This window comes from Lissotriton helveticus, chromosome 7 (genome assembly GCF_964261635.1).
Source record: "Lissotriton helveticus chromosome 7, aLisHel1.1, whole genome shotgun sequence".
Taxonomy (NCBI): Eukaryota; Metazoa; Chordata; class Amphibia; order Caudata; family Salamandridae; genus Lissotriton; species Lissotriton helveticus.
In genome coordinates this window covers 473,640,450-473,658,007 of record NC_136068.1, presented here as the reverse complement: position 1 = coordinate 473,658,007, position 17,558 = coordinate 473,640,450, and the positions used below count along the sequence as shown (strand labels likewise).

Here is a 17,558-nt window from a genome sequence, read left to right as displayed (position 1 = left end):
CCGTACCCTGAATGGGGCATCAGAAGGGAATGTGGTGACCCACCATCTGAGGCACTCTCTCCTGCAATGTGACTCAACACTCTCTCCGCCCCCCCAACTAAACTGCCCAAAACGTCCGCCCATATTTGCAGGGCCTTCTGTACCATGTCATCTCCCCCTATTCAAATTAATATGCTTCTCGTCCGCAAAGACCCATTCCACCAAATCTCTGTCCCGTAAGTGTATGTGGGGAGCTCCTGTTACCCATCCGACACATTGTGACTCTTCTATGTACTAGTATCAATGCCAGGTTCAGGAATTTGATATTTGATATTTGATATTTATTAGTTTTTGTAAAGCGCGTCTATCGCTCCGGAAGGAGCATCTTGGCGCTGAGCAGACAGGAGAAACCAACTTGGCGTGAACAAGAATCAGATGGCTGCGAGGACCAAAGAGTCGGGCTGAGAGAATATCCATGTCTTCAGGAGTTTCCTGAAAAGGCTTTCTGAGGGGGCGTGCCTGAGGTTGAAGGGGAGGCCATTCCATGCCTTTGCTGCCAGGAGTGAGAATGTTTTTCCACCCTTCGTTTTGAGCTTAAACCTGGGTATGGTGACCAGGTTGGCTCCTGATGACCTGAGGGGACGTAATGGAATATAATGTGGGAAGCGCTTAATGAGATAGGAGGGGCCTGTGTTCTTGGTAGCTTTAAAAACAGTGACAAGAAGTTTAAAAAGGATTCTTTTAGGGAGGGGCAGCCAATGGAGAGTGTTGAGGGCTGCGGAGGCAGAAGACCTTCTAGGGAGTTTAAGGACGAGCCTGGCCGCTGCGTGCTCTACGCTCTGTAGCTTCTTGAGGGTAGACTTCTTTATGCCTGCCAGGAGACCGTTGCAATAGTCTAGCCTAGATAGGATCAGGGCCACGGCAACTGATTTCCTGGCAGAGATAGGGAGAAAGTCGAAGAATTTCTTTAGTTGTCTAATAAGGTTAAAACAGCACCCTGCAGTGATGCGCACATGATCGTCAAAACTGAGGGAAGAGTCGAATTGGACGCCCAGATTGCGGGCCGAGGAGACTGCGCTGGGAGGAGCTTCCGAATGTTGAGGCCACCAATCTTTTGGAGAAAAACGGGTGTCTTTGCCTAAGGGTATAATTTCGGTTTTGGCGCTATTGCACTTAAGATGGTTGTTGTTGAGCCAAGCAAATACTTGGGAGAGGCAATTCTGGAATCTAAGAGCGGCATCGGGTGTTTTTTTATCCAAGGTGACGACAAGTTGGGTGTCGTCAGCATAAGATGTTACTAGGATGCCATGGGATTCAATCAGGGCAAGCAATGGGGCCATGTAGATATTAAAAAAAAGGGGACTGAGAATAGACCCCTGGGGCACCCCTGATATAATGGTTCTTTCGCCGGAGAGAAAGGGGCCAAGTGAGACGGTTTGAGACCTTTGGGAAAGGAATGACGTTATCCATTTTAGTGCAGTACCTGTCACACCGATCTCGCGCATTCTGTGAATGAGGATGTCATGGGAGATGGTATCAAATGCGGCAGTTACGTCGAGCAGGATGAGTACAGCGTGTTTCCCCTCATCCTGCAAGAACTTGATGGTGTCGGATAGCTCGATCAAGGCAGTTTCAGTGGAGTGGCCGGGGCGGAAACCAGATTGCTGTGGGTGGAGGATGTGGTTATTTTCCACAAAGGCTTTTAACTCCTCTTGTACTATTTGTTCAGTAATTTTGCCTAGTGCCGGGAGTAGGGAGATTGGGCGCATGTTGGAAAGGTCTGTCGGGGATTTATTTTGTTTTTTCATTAGCGGCTTCACGATGGCCTTCTTCCATTCTGCGGGGACGGTGCCTGAGCTGAGGGATTGGTTGACAATGGAATTGATGAGAGGGTTGATGGCCTCGATGAAGAGGTGGAAGATAGCAGGGGGGCAGGAGTCCGTGGGGGCTCCTGATCGGCAAGACATAATGGCCTTCTGGGTTTGGAGCAAGGTCACTGTTGGGAAATTACCAAGCAGGGGCAAATTGGTGGTGGCAGCTTGCAGAGGGACAGAAGAGGGGGGAAAATCCTGACGAATGTTATTAATTTTCTCAACGAAGAAGTCAGCAATTTGGTCGCAAAGGATTTGGGATGGGGGGATTTCCACTGCGAGGGCCTTGGGATGGGTGAAGGACTTGACAATATTAAAAATCGTCTGTTGTTTCTGATTGGCTAATTCTATTGCTGCAGTAAAGAACTCCTTTTTTGCATTTTTTATATGAGACAGGTATTGTTTCCTCTGTTGGGTGTATCGGGTTCTGGAGGAAGGGTCATAAGTTTTCCTCCACTCTCTTTCAAGAACCCTGCACTTATGGTGACTGTCGGTAAGGGCCTGGGTATACCAGGGGGCATTGGGTTTTCTTTTATGAGAGATAGGTTTTTGGTGGGTTGAATTAGAATTGGCCAGAACCAGTTGATTGATCCAGATGTGAAAGTTTTTGGAATCTTGTGATACATCTCCAACAATAGTGGGCGGGGGGGTGGGGAGCTGAGGGTGAAGTTTAATGGAATCCGCTACTTTCTTCCAGTTGGTCGAGTAGGTTGGAGGGGTGTTCTTGGTGCACGGTTGTGATATGGGTTTTGCCTGGACGGAGAAGGGTATAAAGCAATGGTCAGTCCAAATTTGTGGGATAGGGGGGGATACAGCTAGAGTGATTGAGTTTGAGCAAATGCCATCTAGTGTGTGGCCGGCCTGGTGCGTGGGGGGAATAACTAATTGAGAGAGACCAAAGATGTCAAGGGATTGTAGGAAGGTTAAAGTGTGGGGGTCTACGCGGGATTCCAAATGAAGATTGAAATCACCGAGGAGGGTGAAGTTGGGATAGTGGGACAAAAGGGATCCAAGAGTTTCATCCAAGGAATCTATGAAGGGCGTAGCGTTACCAGGGGGGCGATAGACAAGACCTCCGGAAAAGGAGGTAGAAGGGTTAATGTGGATTACAAAGCCTATGCTCTCACAGCCCTTGAGGGCGGCCAGGTCAAATGTGTGGCACCTAATGGATTTTCTAATAATGATAGCTAACCCGCCTCCCCTGCCAGCTGGTCTATCCCGTCTGTAGATGGTAAAGTCAGGGGGAAGGGCAGTTGCCAGATCTGGGTTGGATGAGTCATTGAGCCAGGATTCGGTGATAAACAGGGCCTCAAGATCATGGAAAAGTACGAGGTCATGGATGTCTTGTCCGTGGCACGCTAAAGATCTTGCATTAATAAGTCCGAAGTGGAAGGAAGTTGGTTTATGCGGAATTGGGGGGGGTGGTCGTAGTAAATTGCCGGTGGGTGTCAGGGATGACCATCTACAACGACGACACGAGAATGGGCCCCAAAGATGGTAGATGGGAGAATAATCCTTACAACTATGGCTAGCCGTTGACTGTCGTATAGTGAGTAGATCGTTCGAATTGTACCTGGTTATTGGGTGGATTTGGGCAGTATGACCGGCTCTCGGCACGGTCTTGGCACGGACGGGCACAGACGGGCTTGGCTTAGGCGCGGCTTCGGCGCGCATCCGGCGCCCCCGCTGCGCCAGCCCGCTGCGCCGTCTGGCCGCCGTGCACAGGAATCCATTTTTCTTGGGATTTACTCTTAATATGCCCTGCTGGGACTCAAACTCTAATGGGATCCCAGTTACTGCCTCTATAGTGGAGAAGATCGAATCCCAGTAATGCTTCACAGCCATGTGCAAAAATGGGGCCCTCTATGTCTGGCACCTGGGGCAGGCAGCACTTGTCCCAGGGTAAATTTTACGTAGGACCACTGGTGTATGGTGCATGTGGTGTAAGAATTTAAAATGTATCAATTTAAATTTAGCATTGCCCAAGACCGCTCTCACCTGCACTCATGCTTTGTCCCAGGCCTTATTTTGAACTGATCCTCTTGCAGAGGCAGCCTCCAACGGGCTGCAAAGCGCTGCTTACAGGCAGGCGATGTTGTACCAAAGACAGGAGAAGTGGAGATCCTGCTGAGGCAGTCAAAAACAGATCAGGCCGGCAAGGGGGCATTGGTGACGCTGCGATGCATCAAATATCAGGATTGTTGCGCAGTTTGTTGCCTACTGCTGTTCATGGCCATACGCCCGGCAGGCGACGGCCCCCTGTTCAGGCATAGAGATGGTTCGCACCTGAGCAAGTTCCAATTCACGGCAATCCTGCGCCTCATGCTCAGCTAAGCGGGGCTACCACCCGCGGGCTTCGGGTCTCATTCATTCAGGATAGGGGCGGCCAGGACTGCCGCACAGCAGTGAATGAGCGAGGCCGGGTTCCAGGCGGTAGCTAGTTGGCAGCCAAGGGCATACCGCACTTATGTGAGGCCACAACTGCTATAGGATAACAGGGCCGGCTGGGGGAAATTGAGGGGCACCACCAGAGGGTGGGCAGCCATGTGACAAATTTGTTTGATATCCTCTCACCAGCAGGGCGGGGACCACGGCGAGTATGGGTGGTGGGCCACTCATTCATAAGCAGGATGCACACCTGGTGGCGACAAGGGGTCCACAGGCGCGAGGGGCGGCCAGTGGAGACATGTGTGCGATAGTACAGACGACCCGTGATGAGATGGGACCAGCTCCCGCCGACCCTAGCGGAATTGCAGGCGGAGGCAGCCTGGCACCCGGACATCCTGATCATCCACCTGGGGGGAAATGATCTGGCCAGGCTACTGAGGCGAGCCCTCCTCTACAACATATAAAGGGACCTCACGGAGGCAACCAAAGCCTTCAGCAGCACCACCGTGATTTGGTCGGGTCTGATCAGCCGGAGGGAATGGCGTGGGGCTGACTCCACAAAAGCGGTCGAGAACTCAGGGAAGAAATTAAACCTCACCATGAGCAAATTCTGCAGAACCAATGGGTTGGAAGCAATCAGGCACGGGCTCATACACACGGGCCACCCAGAGTTCTACGCACATGATGGAGTGCACCTGTCCGAGGAAGGCATGAGCATGTTCTGGAGCAACCTGTGGGGCTCCATAACGATGGCAGGATGCAGATGATGTTCTCCCAGGGGCGAGGGGGAGCCCCCAGGAAGACGGAAACCTCACTGGTGGCGTGGCGGAGAACGACGGGGAGAATGGTTGGTACGGAAGAACACCGGAGGGCGGTGTGCCGGGACAGGATCACTTGCCTTACGATGCCTCACGGCTGGGCGAGGGGACCGAAGGACGGCGGGTAGGGACACTCACCTTACGATGCCTCACGGCTGGGTGAGTCGGCCTACCAAGAGAGGGTAGCAAACAGAGATGGCGCTCGCAGCCCAGCCACCGCCGGTTGGCAGGCCAGAACAGGAGTCCGACAAGGTAGCGAGTTGGGCCTAACTCCGGGACAGTGGCTACACCCCTTTCACGCAGAAGACAAAAGCAAACCCAACTAAACGACCTGTCAGTAGAAAAGTAATTTTGCAAAGATGTGCAATAAAATATGCTTTATGATAACGCAAAAACATGCCACACTGCCATTTATAACTGACAAAAGGCGGTACTGAGTACCCAAAAGAGATCCGTGTATTCCTAATAAAAACTGTGTCCAACAAATGACCACCACAAGAAGTGTGTACGTTGGCTTATTTCCAGGAAAGGGATACTGTGCAGGAGGAATGTGATTGGTGGGAGAGTGGGGCTGAGTGCGGGGGTTATCGCAGAGGCAGCCCCCAACAGGGGTATAAAAAGCCGGCACCATAACCCACGCCGAGCCCCCCAACAGGAACCTTTTTTTGGTGCCTAAAAGCGCCCGAGAGCGGGAGGAACCCCCCCTAACACCGCAGCCGCTACGGTGGAGCCAACCCCACCGGCCAATGGGGGCCATCGCAATGTACAAATGGCCCAATGGGGGCAAGTCACACGAGCAGGGCAAGCTGCGCCAGGGGGGATATAAGCCTGTCTCCCCCAGTTGGGCTCCTATCTTTGGAGCCGAGGAGCAGCACGGACTGAGGAACTTTTGACCCACCCAACCACACCTAACGGACAGCTATGTCACAGGGCTGAGGAACAGGCATGACATGAAATCTCTAATTTTGCAGACTTTACCCTAATGGTCAATTTTTATCCCCATTTTTTGCAGAGGAGGCTCCCCGTCTCCCAGCGCTAGGCATATTTTTCTACAACCAGCTCCGGACTACCTGCCAGGCAATGAATGTCAAGTTCCTCACGCCACCACCAATTCTCTACGTGCTTGAACACATGCTAACCAACACCTCCTCTCAACGGTTAGTCACCCGCCTATACAATGAGATGCAGGGCAAGGAATCAGTGAGTACTCCGGCGGCTTGCGATGCCTGGGACCTAGACATTAACTCTAACCCATCACAGACATGCAATGGTTGCATTGCTGTGGGCAAACTGCAGGCCTATCACCCAATTACAGACTGCAGCTCATCGGTTTCAAATTCCTGTATACGCTGTACCATACCCCTGTGCCATTGCTTCACACGGGCTGGTTGATGATGCACACGGGCCTCATTCCTCCGTCTCGTCTTGGAATGCCCTCAGCTGGTGGGATACCGGTCTGCAGTTTACTCAGTCCTGCTTCCAAAAACTGCCCATTCACTACTACATACCCCATTAGTTGGACTTTTTGGATACATTGAAGATGTCCCCCTAGCAGTTTGTGTCTCACAGCAATGCTTTTGTTTTTAGCCAAACAAAGGATTGCTATGCACTGTGGGCAGGCGACCTGCACCAAAGACTGAGACCTGGCTACAAGATGCAGTTTATTGCCAGGAGCAGCTCTTTACCTACTGGGAACTCATGCCACCGATATCCTGCCCAAAGGACATTTGGGAACCCATGTTGGATTACCTCAGACAGAGAGATTCACCCCCCTTGCCAGTTGCAGAGGGTGTTTTGCCCAATGCAGGTATCTCCACTTTGTTCGATGATGTTGGAAATGACCTAGACAATCCAGCCTCTGGCCTCCTGCTAACCTGAAAGTCTGCGACGTGGGGTAGAGTGTAGTACTGTGCCTAAGTGCCTTAGACTTTCCTTTGATTGAGTGCCGATACAATGACTCGCTATATACTACAATGAATTTCCTGCTATTTTAGTTATCTTTCTGATTGTGTGCTGTTGCCATGCTGTATCATGTGTCAAAATGTACTTACTGCTGTGCCTTGCCTTCCCCCATTTTTTCTTGGGCCGCCCCCCGCCCCCAATCTCTATGGCAGTCATTGTCATTAGCTTCCTCATTTGTTTGACAGGGATAGGAGATAGGGGAGAGTCAAGTTCAGTGATACTTTTATTGGAAACAAGACAGAAATTGGCAAGTGAAGCCTTTGGATGAGCTAATTAAACAAGGTTATTGCACCGTGATAAAGCCTATAATGCTGTGTTGAAGACATATTTTGTTACAAAAAATCTCATATATTATCTTTAAAGCAAGGAGTTTGGTGTTGATTACCCACTTAAAAAAAGAATTTGGGTAGAAAATGTGCTCTCTCTGGGGGGCTTGGAGGGGGCAGCCGACCTCAGGGAGATCCCCCCCGGGCGATTTGGGTGGGTGTGTGGGGGGGGGGACTGGAAGCTTGGTCACCGGCCATTTTAGATTTAGGCTTGTTTCAGTTAGTAGCCCAAAAGGAGCCCAAGCATAAATGCTTTGGGCTCCTGCTCCCAGCCACCATTTTAGGTTTGGTGACCTGGTAGCTGGGAGCTTAGGTAGGAATTTTTACTGATCCTTATAGTTCGTTGTTTGTTCGGAACTTTAGGTTGCATTGCTTTATATTTAGTGTAGATGTGTTTACCTGTGATAATGGAGGATTACAGAGTTTTAGAAGCGATTCGCTTGCTGAGCGAAGCCGGCAGAATGGACCTCGTCATCGGCATGGGGTAGGCGCGCCAGGCATCTGCTGGTGTTGCTGCCGCTGTAGCAGGGTGTACTTCCCCGAAAAAACACGACAGGCATCTCCGGTGAGTGAGGAGGGCAGGTCCCGTACTCGGAAGTCGACCCAGTCAGGTGCAGGGCGGGGGGGGGGGCAGGGAGGCCGCGGGCATGTCGAGCGGGCCTGTTGAGGGTGTAGCTGAAGGCTTAATGATGCCTCCGGCGGGTGTGGGGGATTCTTTTGATGCGGCCCGGCCCCATGAGCAAAGGGAGGGGGCGGGCGCATCACCCGTAGTGCATAAGAAGAGTGGGGGCCTGCGGGGGGGCAAGAAACGCTCATCTTCGTTGGCGGCTGTGGAGCGTGTGTCTGAGATAGGAGCCAGCAATGCTATTGTGAGCTCGTGAGTAGGTGAATCGGCGCGGGGGAGGGGCGGAGCGGTTGGGAGGAGGGAGAGGAGCAGAGAGAGGCTGTGCTTGATGTTTCGTGTGGGAGTAAGCAAGGCGTTTGGCCAGAGGGCTCAGAGGACAGGCATTTTATGGCACAAGGAAGCGTTTTTGGGGTAGATTGTTCCCCTCCTTCACATGCTACTGAATATGTCAGGCAAAATGTAGAAGTGGAGGAGGGGGAACTAGGTGATGAAGAAAACGTTGGCAGCCCCCTGCTATTTTCGCCCACTACAACCCTGAGGGGGGGGGCATTTCAGTAGGGTGGAGCTCTAAGGGTGATGGTGAATGGGCCCATGAGGGGGGGTGAGTGGCAATAAGAGGTTTTCAGTTTCAGGTGCAAGGGAGGTTGGGGAGAGTTTTTTAGGTAGCGGGGTGCTTTTGGGGCTCAATCAGTGCGTGCTTGGGGTATGTCTCCAGGGGTCGGGCAAGTGGTTTTGGTTCAAGTTCTTTTTCGGAGGCTTTTGGAGCCAGCAACGAGAGGGCAAGATTGGGAAGGTTTAGACTTGTTTCCCTCCTGGCCAGTTGGAGTGCGGGGTCGCGGTAGGAGTGAGATGTTGGAGCAGCAAACACATATTGGGGGTTTGAAAGATTTGGGCGGTCCGGTGAGGTGGCAGATAGGGGAAAGTGATGCTAGTAAAGGGGGTAAGAATTGGGCTCCTGCTTCTGCAGTGGTGGAGTCTATGTTGGAATGGAGCGATGATGAGGTAGGGGGTGAGTATCTCCCAGTGGTAGGTAATAGCAGGACATAGCAGTCAGGTCAAGTCAGGAGGCAGTAGGCGTGACCGATAATCTCTGGTTGGCGGGGTCAGATTCGTCGCTTGTTAGCAAGGGACCCAGCACATCAGTCCAAACCTTTTCTTTTCAGGGTACAGATCGGTGCGGCGCAGCAGACTCGGTAGGGCGTGGAACGGCCCAATTGCGCCGAGGTGAAGGGAGGGTGGAGCCTTGCGCGGCACTTTCCGTACCAATGAGGGATCCTGTCGCGGTCAGCGCACGAAGGTCTGGCGCGACTTCGCTGGCCCCAACGACTAGCAGGTCTAGGTGGTCTACCTTACCGACGGCTATGGATTTTCAGAGTCAACGCATGGGGGAGTACCGGCAGGTACAGTCGGCTCCCCCGCCAGGAGGACGTGAGGGCCAGTGTTGGTAATGCTGGGTCTAGTAGGACCCGTGAGGTGGATTTTGATACTGATGGGCTTCAGGTGGTGGAGCCGATTTTGCTTGATTATGATGAAGACAGCCCAGAGGAAGGGGAATTGCAGGATATGGAAGGGGAGGGCCTTCTCACTTGTCTCATAGTGTTTTACAGGTTTCAGGAGTGGTACAGCAGCAACAGGTCGTGGCGCCAGGAAACAGAAGAGAGCGCGGCCCCTCGGTGAGAGCTCCTCGAACAAGGGATAGATCAGATTTCTCGGCACAGCAGTCAGAGCCCGCTAGAGCAGCCTCTTTAGAGCCAGGTGAGACTGCTGGAGCACAGGTCAAACCAAAAATGGTGTCTGTGTGGACAGGGGTGGAGGGGGGTGGGGAGGTGACGGAAGGGAGACTGCTCAAAGGTAAATATGTTAAGGACACGGGAGTAGGCACTGACAACGGGGGTGTGGCATTGGGTACTAAGGTGGAGAGCGGGACTAATACAGATGCAGCTGGGGGAGTTAAAGAGCCGCTTGACAGTAAAGAATTGAAAATTAAGAAGCTGCCTTACAACATAACCAAGCCTTTGGGTGCTCACTTAATGTTGGCAACCAAGGAGCACATATGGAACGGAGAGTATGTTGAGATACTGAAACTCCTTCATAGGGAGGTCAGGTCTAAGGAGGGCTCTAAGGAGGAGGAGTATGAGTTGGCTAAGCGCCCCAAAGTGCCATTGAACATTGAGAATTGGATGGCAGCATTTTTAATTTATGCAAGCGTGTATTGTGAGAAATTCCCTGAGCGCAGCGTGTCTATATTTAAGTATATGGAAGTGATTCGGAAAGCGCAGATTACTGGGGGGGGGTATGCATGGGCTCAGTACGATGAGGAGTTTCGGGCTCGAATGGCATGGGACCCAGAGGCAAAGTGGGGGAGTTAGATACAGATTTACGTCAGCATACGATGGGAGCGGCGGCAGGCGGCAAGACCATTTTTACTGCTAGTGGGCTGCCGTTAATATATCGGCCCTTTCAGGGGAAGCCCACCCGGAGTGGGGTGGGAAGCGCAATGGCTACACAGACTGGAATGGGGGCATGCTGGGATTTCAATAAAGAACTATGCACAAGGGAGTACTGCAAGTTTAGGCACGAATGCTCCAAGTGTGGTAAGCGGCATCCCCTCGTTAACTGTTGGGAAGTTAAAATGCAAGGAAGTCAGCAAGGGCATCAGACAGGCGCAGGTACATCTGGCACCCCACAGCAATTTCAGGGTGTACGGGGAGTAGAGGGGCGCAGGGCACTGGGCGAAAGGGCTCCTACGCCAGTTAGGCTGTCAAGGCTAGAACATGCACTACGGGGGTATGAGGATGTAGGGGTGAAACAGAAGCTTTTGGAAAGTTTCCAATATGGATTTCATTTGGGTCATCAGGGACCAAGGCAGAGAGGGTGGGCAGATAACTTGAAGTCAGCGGCAGAACATAGCGGGGTGGTGCGACAAAAACTGAGCAAAGAAGTGCATGAAGGGAGGATGGCAGGCCCGTTTGATGATGGGCCAATTGAGAACTTGATAATTTCACCTATTGGAGTGGTGCCCAAAAAAGAGGAAGGGCAGTACAGGCTAATTCAGCATTTGTCATGGCCTGAGGGGTCTTTGGTGAATGATTTCATTGATGAGGAGGCTGCCTCGGTTTCATATTCCTCAGTTGACGTGGCCATGTCACTAGTAGTGACCGCGGGCGCAACCGATAGAGATGGCAAAATGTGACATTAAGTCTGCGTTTTGTTGCTTCCAGTCCATTCAGATGATTGGGATCTTCTGGGTATCCATTTTTAGGGTAAATGGCTCGTGGACAAAGCATTACCGATGGGTTGCTCCATGTCATGTGCTCTATTTGAATGTTTCAGCACCTTTTTGCAATGGCATTTCATGCACCACACAGGTCATACGATGGTAACACACTATTTGGATGATTTTTTTCTTTGTTGGTTCCCCGGGCTCCGCGGAGTGCCAGACAGCTCTGGACACTTTCCATGAGCTCATGGAGGACCTGTGAGTGCCCTTGGTTCCTGAAAAAACAATGGGACCTGCTACAGTTTTATCCTTTTTGGGTACTGAAATTGTTTCAGTGGCAATGCGGGTTCGCTTGCCGGATGACAAAAGGTTGAAAATGCTAGACTTGTTGGACAGTATGCTGTCAAAACAGAAGGTGAAGGTGAAGGAGGTTCAGGTGTTGCTGGGACATCTTAACTTCGCTTGAAGGGTAGTCAGGGCAGGGAGGACTTTCTGTAGGCGATTGGGCAGAGCTTCAGCTGGTCAGCATCTGCCTCACCACCATGTCTGCTTGTCAGCAGGAGTGAAGGAGGATCTGCGTATGTGGTCCGTTTTTCTTACTTCATTTAAAGGAGTGCCACTGGTCAGGGAAGAGGATGTACAGTGGGATGTTCAAATGTTTTCGGATGCAGCAGGCAGTGATGGTTTTGGCTTATACTGGCAGGGCAGGTGGTGTGCAGAGAAGTGGCCACAAGATTGGAGGGATGGAGGGGGGAGCATAACATTTCTGGAGCTTTTCCCATTGCTAGTGGCATTGACCCTTTGGGGGGAAGAACTAGCACACAAGAAGGTTCTTTTTCGTCTGGACAACATGGCAGTGGTCGAGATCGTCAACAGGCAGTCGGCGAGAGATGAACAGATTTTCAAGTTGATGAGGGTGTTTGTGTTAGGCTGCCTAAAACATGACATAACATTTCGAGTTTTACACATTTCTGGTGTGGACAATGACATAGCCGATGCTTTGTCTCGTTCGCGGTGGGGGAGATTTCCGTGGGCTGGCCAAGGAACCGGACAGGACATGGACCCCAATGCCGGAGCATCTTTGGTATGTAGGCAACGTAGGGTATTATAACTGGTGGTAGGCTCTTTGTCTGTGTCCACTCGAACAGCATATTCCCTTGCGTGGAAGGAATTTTTGGCGTCTGGGGCATGTAGGCGGGAAGAAGCATGGCGTTGTTCTGAAGATGTAGTACAGTTTATCTTGGACCTTATAGAGAGAGGCCTTTCCCGAGTTACCATCGCTGCGAAATTAGCTGGTATTTCAAGGTTTTGCCGTCAATTGGGTTTCGGGAGAGTGTCACACAGGGATATCCGTTTCGAGTCAGTAGAGTTTTTCCGGGATGATGGAGTGCATTTATCAAGGCTTGGTATGGATCTCTATTTGCTGGAGATCAGAGAAGTGTTGTCCCGATGCTTGAATGTTCAGAGGTTAGGTGTTTGAGGGTTTTTTCCTACTGGGGGTGCAGAAAGAGGGGTAGTTCCCTTCCCCCGTCTTTCTGGGTGGCGGGACTATTTGTTTTTGGGCTGGTTTGGCAGAGGTTTGTTGATTAATGGTTAAGTTGTCTTATCGTCAGGGAAAGGATAGGTTAGTCGTTTTTAGTTCAGTTACATGTTTGGTGGATTGACAGCTGTGAAGGGGCAGGCAGGGGAGTTGGTTAACGGAGGGCTTATATTTACAGGTTTATACTGGTTGATATGGTGATGTAATGTTTTGTAATGTTTGAAATGTTGTATTGTATGGGTGGGGGAGGGTCATGAAATTTTAGGAGAAGGGGCGGGGGCGGGGGCGGGTATGTGATTTATTTAGTGAGGCTTAGTTTTGGAAGGCTTTTTGCCGAGGTTTATTTAATATGTGATGTGCACCTGTTCCAATAAAGCGGCCTTTTCCACATATTCCATGTCCGTGGTCTGCTTCACCCCCTCTCACCCCTCCCTCCCAATAGTTCTCGCTAGAATTTCTTCTGAAGTGCTAACAGGATAACAGGCTCAGCTGTTAGGATTCATTAAAATACATAAATATGCATATACATACATAGAAGCTTTGGACCAGTCATCTGTCATTGGTCTGCATTTTATGCTGAGGGTTTTATTGTGGTTGTGTAAGTCAGTGGGTGGAAGTAAGGATGCATGAGCGCAAGGATGGGTGAAATAGAGCATGTTTGATGGCTTATCATTTATAACCCCAACCTACTGCACGTACAAATGCTTTTTTTTTAATATGTACAAGCATCTAATTTAGCTTCTTTGTTAAAAAAAAACAACGGAAAATGAGCTTGAATGACTAACCTATCCACTGCTACAGCAATTAACTGAACAACTTGCCTTTACAACTTGCACTGCATCTCAAACACAATGTAAGAATGTATTCCCACCTTCTATGGGCTGGCAGATAGTGTTATTGTGCCACGTGAAGCTGTTTCTCCAGGAGCAGCAGAGAGTAACCCTGGTTCTGTGGAAAAGCCGCAGTGTTCCGGTAATACGGAATAGCCCCTCCGAGTCCCTGGTCACCTCCTGTGTGATGTCGCCATCAATGGGGCTCCCGTCCTTGCAGTGCCACTCCAGCTCGGCTTGTGGGTAACCCTGAGAGAACTCACAGGCACCGAAAATGGTCTCCCTCCGACGAGAGAGCAGGAGCCTTCCATTCTGGTATGGAGCTGTTGTGGGGAGAGAAAACAATACAAAATGGCTGAACAAGCGGGAGGAAGGAAGTGCTCAAATAAAACAGCAAGAGAGATTAGAGGGTAATGCATAGGACTTAAAAGAGAAGTCGGTGCAGTATCTGGCGTCAGTAAATATTGTGCCACTTGCTGATGTTATCCAGTATAATCAAAGCATCTTCACTATTGGTTCACACCTGCTGAAAAACTGAAGTAAAAAGAGGGACGCCAAAGTCGTCTCACTAAAAATGAACGTTTTAACCTCGAGGATCTTAAACAACTTTATCTGAGGTAATATCAGGGGGGCTGGGGTGGCTGTGGGAATTATATTTTAGGACATACTTCACTTCTCTTAAATACGCCATGATCTTTTCTCTTTTTGAGAGGTTCTAGAGGCCCTGATTTTCAAACTAATGGCCTTCATATAAATGTGTCATTGAGAGCATGCGTTCTTTTAAAAGCAGGCTGGGATATTTTTCTTTCATTTATGTTTCTCTTATTTTGGGATGTCTTGTTGCAATGTAATTTTAATATTGTAAATTAATCTTAATTTAATTGTAAATAGAAATGATCACATTTATTTAGGAGTTTTTTTATTAAATCAGAATGTCGTTTTAATTCCTTTAGAGTTCTAAAAATTGTGGAGTGCTACACTAAAAGGAATAAATATGTTTCTCGGCATACAAATAAAATAGATATGTGTCCCTTTATTAGCATATGAAAATTCTGTATGTTATAGGCGAATTTATTTGATAAACGGAGTATAATGTTGGAATCATACATTATTTTTGACACTTCACAGGACACTATATCAGCGTGTCAAATAGAGGTTCTTTCTATGCAATATATACTTTTTCAGTGTAGAACACCTCACATAGTACTTTATTACAGACCCAAAACACGCAAAAGAATTCTGTTCTGGATGGACCTAATGGGGCGCGTGATAGTGAAGCGATGTTATTAGTCAGAGGCTTATAGCATGGAGTGGCATATGCCTGGGAATTATCTATTAGTTTTACTTAAAAGGATGTGTGATTCAGTGGAGTATGAGCTGAGGTGTATTTGTGTTCTTGTTGGCCAGCTAATGTATGACCTTGGTAGAATTTCATATGTGGGGGTAGATTGCCCCTGTGAGGGGGTCTGGTGTCAATCGAGGTGAGAGAGTAGAAAGAAGTTGTGGGGGGTGAGAGAGAGAGAGAGAGAGACAGAGAGAGAGAGAGAGAGAGAGAGCGAGAGAGAGAGAGAGAGAGAGGAGGGTGAATGTGAAGGAGGCGGATGGCGTGGGCTTTCGGAAAGTAAGGAAAATAAAGGGGCCTGAAGTATGTGGAAATCCGAGTTTGGTCTCACTTGGGGTGGCTGAGAACACCTTTTTGAGAGCTCTAGCAAGTTACCATAAACCACCGTGCTTGTTTCACTGTGGCATGATAGGGGTATTGATTCAGTGATTGATTCAGTATTGAATCAGCGACTCAGGCCTCTATTATATTGGCGAAGGGTGAAATATACCCCAGCCCTAGAGAATTTTTATAAAGCCCTACAAGAAGTTGTTGCAGTAGATAAAACAAGCAGGATCAAGTGGATAAGCTATTTTAGAGACGCTCTAACCTAGCTTGGCCTAGGTGGCTTTTGGTTTTCTTCTTCCTCTAAGAAAAATCTACCCAGGGCCAGCCTCAAGGATCCTTTTTGGGAACACGTGCATGGCAACAAAACGAGGAACACATCACAGGGGTCTTTAATGTATAATTTTCTGGATTTCAAACTCTATTCTGCGTTTGAACCTTTTTTAGATTATATTCATCGACGAAAAGCAAGACAACCCTTACTCAAATTTCGATATGTTACATTACCTCTCCTGTCTTTTTTAGCCAGATGGAACTCCCAAACTGACCCGAGTTCCACATGTCCAACATGTCGGCAGGCTGAAGAAACTCTGGCCCATTAGCATTCTCTAGACTCCAGTCCATAGAAATTGTCTTCCACGAGCACCCGCAGACAAGAATTTTTTCAAATCTAGTATTTTCAGTGATATGACAACCGAAGACCCTGTTTTTATATTAAAAACAGAGCTTTGGACTATACCATTTTCCGCTGAAAGGCAATATTTCTCTCCATGTGTTCACATACCTGGCGTGTCACACAGTTTGGTGCTTACTTCCCTTCATGTTAAAGAACAGTAGATGTTTCAGCACCCAGGCTAATGTGCTGCATAGCTGAATACACATAAGTTCCCAAAGGCGATACTGATTGCATTGCAAATGCTTGTTTCTTCCGTCCCGGTTATGCTTGCCCCAGAAAATCGTGGATCACTCCTATCTGTAAGCAACTTGGCTGCAGGCAGCTCCATGTAGCCCATAGGCTCTTCCCTAAAGAGAATAGCGAGCCTGTCATCTGCGCAGTCTCCAAGTACTTACACTGGTGCATAAGAAGCAGAGCACTGGGGTGAACTTATTCAGTGCTTAGCAAACCTTGACGTAGGTTGTAATCCCTCCAGGCTTTAGAAATGATTCTCTTTTGATCCATCTGTATGAAATCCTAGGAAGTCCCCTGTACGCTTTAATGGTATTAATACTTTTTATCCTTGATCTTGCATTATCATTGATGCTATATTCGGTCATATTGTTTTAGTGATTGCTGACTTTCATCTTTTATTTTTGCTTTTATACTTTTATCAATGGATATAGTTGCTCCAGATCCATTTTGTTGTTACATCATCTGTATAGTTTTATTGACTGTAGATATCTACGCCCCAAGAACAGAACGTAATAGATAAAAAAAAATGAAACTGTAACTGCATGACTAATTCTGTCCAATAGACCAGGGTTCATTCAGGTGAAGCTGAGACGTTTAGATTAAATTAATAAACCGATAGGAGCAGAATTTCAGTGTGCTTTTTTAGCATTTTTTTAATGATCTTAGTTATTTGTTTAACCATCTTAATATGTATGTTATGAACTATGCTCCTATGCCACCTGCACTTTATCGTCTATGGGGCTATGATGCACATGCTCATTTCAGCTCTTTTTGCTCGTTTTCCACGCAACTTACTGTATTTTCAATAAACTGCTGGATAATGTCTGTTTGCTGTCTCAGTGTTTTTTATGTTTTTACTTTCATGGCCTTTTGGCTTAATACAGTTTCTTGATGATGAGGAGTAAGGAACATGAGGGAATGAGGATCAGCGGTAGATAAGAGACCAGAGAGAAGGGGTTCAGGAAGGATCGAAAGAGGAGGAAAAAGGAGGTAGGCTGTGAAGGAGAAGAGTTTCTGGATGGAGAAAATAGTGGGCAGAGATATGAAAGGGGAGGTAAGGACAGGAATGTAGAAGAAGGGTTGACAATAGGCTAATTAGGACAGCTAGGTGGTAGAGAGTTGGTAGAAGAGAAGATGGAATGTGAAGGGATATGCAAATGAGAGGGGGTTTGGAAAGGGTAGGCAGAGAATGTTTCTAATAACCAGAAAAAGGTAGAAGTGAGAATGGTGGGGTGTGATGTGGTCAACTCCCGAAAGGCAGCAGAGAGAAGATGGGGAAGGAAAGGAAATTGTCAGTGGAAAAGCTGCTGGCTTTTCAGGTGAAGAGACCACACAAAGCAGGAGGCTTGCATCAAACTTTCAGGAGAGCTTGTTTTCTGGTGCTTTTTTCTTTCTCAAATAGCAACGAGTAAGATTTATGATT

At 48.7% G+C, this 17,558-nt stretch overlaps 1 protein-coding gene across 2 annotated transcripts in view; it reads right to left on the bottom strand.

Moving 5' to 3' along the window:
* LOC144768631 (uncharacterized) overlaps positions 1-17,558 on the bottom strand; it is a 1,076,067-nt gene that overhangs the window by 193,687 nt on the left and 864,822 nt on the right. For both annotated transcript variants that reach the window (XM_078652440.1, XM_078652441.1), the window contains one exon: positions 13,601-13,882. In XM_078652440.1, the coding sequence (XP_078508566.1) occupies positions 13,601-13,882 (282 nt within the window). The remainder of the gene's footprint in view (positions 1-13,600; positions 13,883-17,558) is intronic.